Source organism: Hipposideros armiger, unplaced genomic scaffold, assembly GCF_001890085.2.
Source record: "Hipposideros armiger isolate ML-2016 unplaced genomic scaffold, ASM189008v1 scaffold_12, whole genome shotgun sequence".
Lineage (NCBI taxonomy): Eukaryota > Metazoa > Chordata > Mammalia > Chiroptera > Hipposideridae > Hipposideros > Hipposideros armiger.
Genome location: NW_017731362.1, coordinates 6,389,056 through 6,395,923, shown reverse-complemented (window position 1 = coordinate 6,395,923; position 6,868 = coordinate 6,389,056). Strand labels below are relative to the sequence as shown.

The 6,868-nt window shown below is 35.4% G+C and overlaps 1 protein-coding gene across 1 annotated transcript in view; it reads right to left on the bottom strand.

The window, feature by feature from the left end:
* Positions 1-1,048: 1,048 nt before the first annotated feature.
* UNC13C (unc-13 homolog C) overlaps positions 1,049-6,868 on the bottom strand; it is a 565,880-nt gene continuing 560,060 nt past the window's right edge. The window contains exon 29 of the mRNA XM_019664136.1: positions 1,049-2,872. Coding sequence (XP_019519681.1) covers positions 2,548-2,872 — 325 coding nt within the window. The 3' untranslated portion in view covers positions 1,049-2,547. The remainder of the gene's footprint in view (positions 2,873-6,868) is intronic.

Genomic DNA, 6,868 nt, shown 5'->3' with positions numbered 1-6,868 from the left:
AGCTAGAATTGTCATTTATAAATGTGTCTCATTTAAGGGAAATTCAATATATAAATTATCCTAGAAAAAGATTTACTAGAACAGGTTGTGATAGGGACATCTGATTATTTATCTTAAATAATCTTTTATGAGGGTTCCTTTAAACAGTAAATGCTCCAGTATGGCTTTGAATACTTCATTTTGGCCAAATTTGATTTTCCCTCATTTCTTTAAGAACTTCTGATGAGCGGTTCACCTGTCGATGCATAACAGAGCTTTGTCTTTGTGCATTTTATTTAGAATAAGATAAACTGCCGCACACTTGAATGGAAGGTATAGTTGACAGAGATTTCTGCAAGCCTCCGAGCGATTGCTAATTTGGGCCTGTAAACGCAACAGGCTTTGCTCTGGAGACAGCAGAAATACTTGGGTTTTGGGAGAAACAACCAAGACTGCAGAATTTATAACTATTTCAGAATTAGTACTTGTATTTTATGATATTCATAGACTCAATGCACGCTGCTGTTAGATATTTTACACACAAAAAAATGAGTCTGTCTAATTAAACAAATACTGCAAACAATACTTAGCTTAAAAATTTTAAGTGACTAATGCCATTTATTCAAGCGCATCACAGTGTATGACATTAATGTACTCTTAAGAGCTCAAGTCGATATTCTGGTAAATTATAAGATAAATCTAGAGTGAATCCTTCACTAAAATAATGAAAGCTTTTGTAATGTAAGTTGTTATTGAACAACATTGCTTGTTTATATGTTGAATGCTGAATTTTCTTATGGGGCTTAATAGTAGTCAGAGGCTTAGATACATCTGCTCTTCCTTATTTTCAGTGTTATTATCCATTATCTTGTAGTAATATGTAGCTCTTAACTGGAACACAATTCCTGGAAAAGTTTTTTCAAGTTCTAATAAGTTATTAGAACCATAGAACCAAACAACGTAAATATTGTTCTATCGAGTTTAAAAAAAAAAAAAGCCTGGAGTTTTATTCCTAAATAATGAAATGATGTTGCATAAATTAAATACGAAGGCAGAACATACAATAAAGTGTTGCTTGTTTGCAATAGACATCCGTTTATTAATGCATATGCCCGAGGATCACATTGTACTATGCATTTGGAGAAGTCATTAACAAAGCAATTGCCTAACAATTGAACATGAATCAGTGTATCTTACTGGTCTGTTTTCACACCCAGTAACAGAATGGTTCTGAAAGTCATGATTACATTCATTTCTGTTCTTAACATGGACCAGCTAGCTTGTTTGCAAAACACAATCACTATAACCGGCTCTTGTTTCTGCCTGTGTTGTTGTCCACTAACAGTTATGACCATAAGTTACAAAGTACTGTTCTACAGCCAAGGAAGTATTCAGATGCAGACTCTAAAAAGTCAAACCATAAAGATACAGAAAATGCAAGTATTCATAAACTACTTCGTATTCAAAACTCAGCCTACTTATAGTCTTATGGACCTTACTGCACTAAGTTATTTTTCTAAGCAATTTCTTCAGACTTTATTTTACATTTTTCACTAAATAGAGGAAGACATGACTTTTTGCTATAGTGCAATATAGGGATGCTGCATTCAGTATAAATTGTTAAGTATTTTTAAAAGAAAAAAAGCATTTAACAGATTATATAGTGCTAAGTAAATAAATAAGGATATAGTCATAACTGTCAGAGGGAAAACACTAACAGCATAGTACTTATCATAGGTAATTTTAAGAAAAAAAACCTTCCACTGTATTTCTAAACCATTAATCCCATGACTTTCTAAAAAATGAAATTTGGTAAAGCCAAGACATACTTGTAATGCTAGATGACAAATGCATCAACTTACCTTTTTTACAAATGTGATGTGACCTTGGCAGGTTTGAAGAACAAAATGTTGTTAATATATCAAACATTGTTAACAAACTCTGTTTAGCATTGCTTTGTATAAGTTTGCTTTAATAGCATTTCTTCACAGTGATATTTCAGAAAGGTTGGAAACTTGTCAGCATAAAATATTTCCCCACCTTTTCTATTTTAATTTGTATGCAAAAATCATCACAATATATCTGCAACTATAAAATTACAAATGCTTTCTAGAAGTGACTGCGTTTCTAGTTATGGTAGAAAAGGGTATTTGTAAGACATCTACAATGAGGTAAGTCCAAATCAAACAGAATTTGAGTAACAAATCCCTTCTAAGCCATGGGCAATATAAACTAATTTAACAAGACAACTAATAGAAAAACTCAAAAGAATCATTGTTTTTCAGTATGCTTAACTGATGAGAAATTGGTAATGAAATCAATATTTAAAAAGATATTCTGGGTATTTCACTTTATAATTTTGGCACTTCATGGAACGTTTATTACCCAAAGACCAGAAATGGTACAAAAGTTCAGCAGGTTTTCCACATACCTTGTAGACATTGTATGTTAGTACTGGCAAACACTTAAACGTAGTAAAATAAACATTGCCATGTATTTGCACACGCATGCAGCAGTCAAACAATTATAGTTGATGAAGTCTCAAAGATGATACCATCAGTATTCTTTTCAAGCACTCTCTTCAGCAGACCTGGTTTCAGATTTAAGTCTTACAAATTCTTTAGCCACATCATCGCTGGTCCTCTGAGAAAGTATTCTAAGGATAGTCAAACCAGTCTCATCCACAGAGACATTTTTCAAAAGAGGATACCATGCCCCATAGCTTCCCTTTTCTGCTATGTTCTGTAGCTGAATTACTGTCATTCCGATAATTCGATCTTCTCGGGCAAAGCAGTAATCCTTAACTGAGAGATGAAGTTCATAGGCCCCTGGACGGTTTTCATTACCCAGAATGCTGTGTGAATAAAAATATGAATTTTGAGCAAAAAGTTTACTTCACCTAGGGATCAATATAGTTCTAAAAATATTGTTAAAATGTTATACATTGCTCAGAATATTATATTGGCAAATAGAGTATTATTGTATTTTAATTCTGATGCAAATATTCTTTACATAGATATTACTTGGCAGTCTAACTTGAAAATCCCTTCTTTCCCTAGATAGAGACAGGAAATCCATCTAAATATGCTTTACTGCCTTGATGTTAAGCTGGAATTAAAATATTATGTTGTACTGAATCAGCAGAAGCAGGGCCTCCCCCACTGAAATAGGGATCACGGGAGCTAAGCTAGGGTGAGGGGTACCTCTTGGAAGAATTTATGTGCCATTTCAACATCGGTTATTATAACCTCTTTTCTTTACCTCAGACTCCTGGTATGCTATTATAGCTATGGCCTCTTCTCAGGGGAATATACTGCCCAGTCTATCATGCACTATTTATAAGATGCTAAATTGGATTCAAGTCTCCAGAGTAAATTAGTTCCAGCAGAGCCCCCATGCTTCAATGCAGTTCCTTCGTGTGGTAACAGTTAGGCTTGTCAAGTGTGGGGCCAAGAACGGCCTCTACTACTAACAACCCAAGAAAACTTTTCTGGGTACAGCTGAACATAATGAACAAGGCTGAGTGGCGATCTGCTGAATCCTTCTCTGCCCTTTATACTGATTCATCCCCAGATATTCTTGGCTTCAAAGGAAGACAAATCTAGTCTTCAGTAGTACAAGCTTCCAAGTGACTTTTTCTGATCAAACATTTTGCAGACTCACATTTTCATTTCTGGGTGACACTGATAACTAAACTGTAGACTTGTTTTAGAGAGAATGTGAAAGAAAATGGAAGCCTGGTGGGTAAAAAGAGAAAAGCAAAATATGATAGAAAATGAGATCTTGTGAATTAAGATGCATCAAAATGCTGCCTTTCTCCAGAATTAGGTCTTGGTAGCTCACAGTGTTGTATATAAATTTTTGCATAATTCGAGTATTTCTAGAACCTTTTAGAAGATATTTTAATGGCACCATTTTTTTCTTTTTCAAAATTTGGAGGAGTAGCTAGGTGGAATCTTGTGAGCTGGTTTGTTAGCAGGCATTATTATTAATGTGATTAATCTATTAGAACCCTTTTAGTATGTGTGGTAGGATAAGTTAAGTTTTAATAAGTGGCAAGAGTTTAGCATTCAGAGCACAGAGTACTGAAAAGTCTCTGGGAAATCACAAGCATAAAACAAAAACCCAAGCCAATAATTAGGGACTGTTTTGGTGTGTGTGTAAGCCCCTGAAGTTTGGTTTTGTGTCCCCTTTTCTATCCCTAGGTTACCTCATTTATATTTATGGAATTATTACATCTAAATGCAGATTATTCTCAAGTTACATATTTGATAGTTCCTCTTGTTTAATAGGCATCTCTTCTCCTGTCCTTATTCTCCCATCTTAGTAAATTCCTACTGCCCAAAACCTAGGGGTCATCCTTGGTTTAATTCAGTGTCCAATAACTTCCATTTGCCCTGACTGGATCTACTGCTCTCCATCTCCTTGCATTTTGCAGTAGGATGGTGGTCTGTAAGGAGAACATCATTAGAGTTTCTCTGTGGTCTGGCTTCCAGTTGGTTTTGGCCCAAAGAGAGCCCCATCAGGAAATCAGAAGTGGTGATGAGAGTAAGATCAGAGCCTTTATGTTCCGGGCGCCTTGCCTGTGAGGCTGTTTCATCCCTGGAGGGCCACTGCTCTCTTAAGGTGGCTGACTACACATTAAGTTTTCACTTCCCCAATGTTAGTAACAGCTCTTCCTCTCCTTCCTCAGGTGCAATAGGGGCAATGACCTGGCAGCTACTAGTAAGCTCCAGGTTACATTACTGGGCCCTGTAGTCCCTGTACTCTCACAGTTTTGTGAAAAGTCCTTCTTTAGTACCCTAACATATACTTTTTTTGTGTGTGTTCTACCTCCAGTCCAGAATCCAATTCTATCTCTCTACTACCATCTGGTCCGTCTCTTGCCTGGACTACTACAATAGCCTTTGAACTCACCTTTACATATTTGGTCTTGCTTCCCTATAATTATTTCTCTATGAAAAGAATAAAGATGTAAATCAGATTGTTCATCCCCTCATCTGAAAATCCTTCAAGGCCGCCAACTAAACTTAGAAGGAACCTGTACCCTGACTGCAAAACCCCATGCCCTGATCACCTCTTGAAACTACTTTCATCTCTCTTGTCCACCATATACTGTTCTTAAATATGCCAGGCAGGTTCCTGCCTGAGAGTCCTTGTACATTTTGCTTGGCCTGAAATGTTCTCATCATGCTTCCCTGCATGACTGGTTCTTTATTTTCTCAGGTTTCAGTGTAAAAGTCACTGCTCAGAGAGGCTTCCCTGAACACCTAATCTAAACGGCCAATCACTCTATTACATCACCCTATTTTAAGTCTCTGCATAATACTATCATATGAATTTTTATTTGTTTCTGATTTTATCATACATTCCTCATCTCTAGAAAGTAACCTCCATGAGAGCAGAAATGTCTCCGAGTGCCTATATTGTCTGATACCTGGTAGGCACTGAACAGATACTGAGCAAATGGAAAGGANATAAAAGTTATTCTTTGACATGTATGAGTATTACTGAAATGTACTTTTGTAGCTTGCTTTCCTATTTTAATGTGACATTCTAGGCACTGTCCTATGGTTTCACAGAATACTCGCAGCCATCAATTTTGGTGCCTATATAAAACAACGAAATCATTATTTTGTAAATCTGCTATTTCAGTAAATTTTATGAGTCTTGAAGCAGAGATCCTACTTCCTTTTTTATTTGATTCGCGCATTATTAAATTATTTTAAAATTCCAGAGAAGTATTAAATATTTCTGAAATGAAATTTTGTCTATTTCCTCATTTTAAAGAAGCATTTTTTTGTAATGGCAGCTATTGACTTAGTCCTTATTTTCTCTAAAGTTTTATGTAGTGTATTTGTTAAATCTCAGTTTGTAGTATCTAATGAGGTGATCATTTTATTTTGTATATCAGTATGATACATTTTATTAATGGAATTTCTAATACTCTATCTTTGTATCCCTAGAAGACATTTGCTCTGGTAGATAACTTTCTTACAATACCATTGAATAAAGTTTGAAATAAATTTACTTAAAATTGAAATTTTATTTAAAATTGAGATTAGTCTATTATGGCATGATGATAATTTTAAGAAATATGTATTACCATGTTTCATTCATTATTTGATCATTTTACATAATTCACTTAATCCTCTCAATAACTCCAGCACTGGGATATTGCTATCCCCACTGTGCAGATGAGATAGCTAAGACACTATTTGGATCACGGTGGAAAGCAGTGTTAATTTAGCTTCATAAAATAAATTGAGTTGTTTCCTTCTTTAATACTCTGTAACATTTCAGAAGGTATGGGTATGAACTGCTTCTTGAATATTTGCATGAAGTCACTAATAAAACCAAATTCCTCCAGACCTTTTGGAGACAAGATTCTTTTATAATAATTTCAATGTCATTCATAGCTATAGGTCAATCATCTTAGCTGCATCATCATGAGTTAAAGTTCGTATGGCAGAAATCGGCTACATGTTCAGTGATGCTGGGTTCCTTTCAGGGAACACAGGATGCCTCTTGTGCTCAGCCTCCCTTATAGTTAGGCCAATGCAATGTGGATAAATAATGATATTTGCTACTCCCATGACTACCTTAAAATGGTCCATATGATTTCCATGGTTTTCTTTCTCTTGTCTAGATTGTGGCAAGTGGAGGAAGGATGCTAAAGTCACTGCTTACAGAAAAGCCCAGGAATGAACCAACCCACGTTGAGTTTGCTGTGAGTAAGAAATAAACCTTTATTGTTTTGAGCCATGGAGACTTTGCAGTGCTTGCTACAAGAGCTAACATTATTTACTCTATTTGGTAAATAAAAGTTTGCCAGAAAGTGCAGGTTTTATCCACACTTTCAAATTTGTTAGCATGGGGTTATGCATTT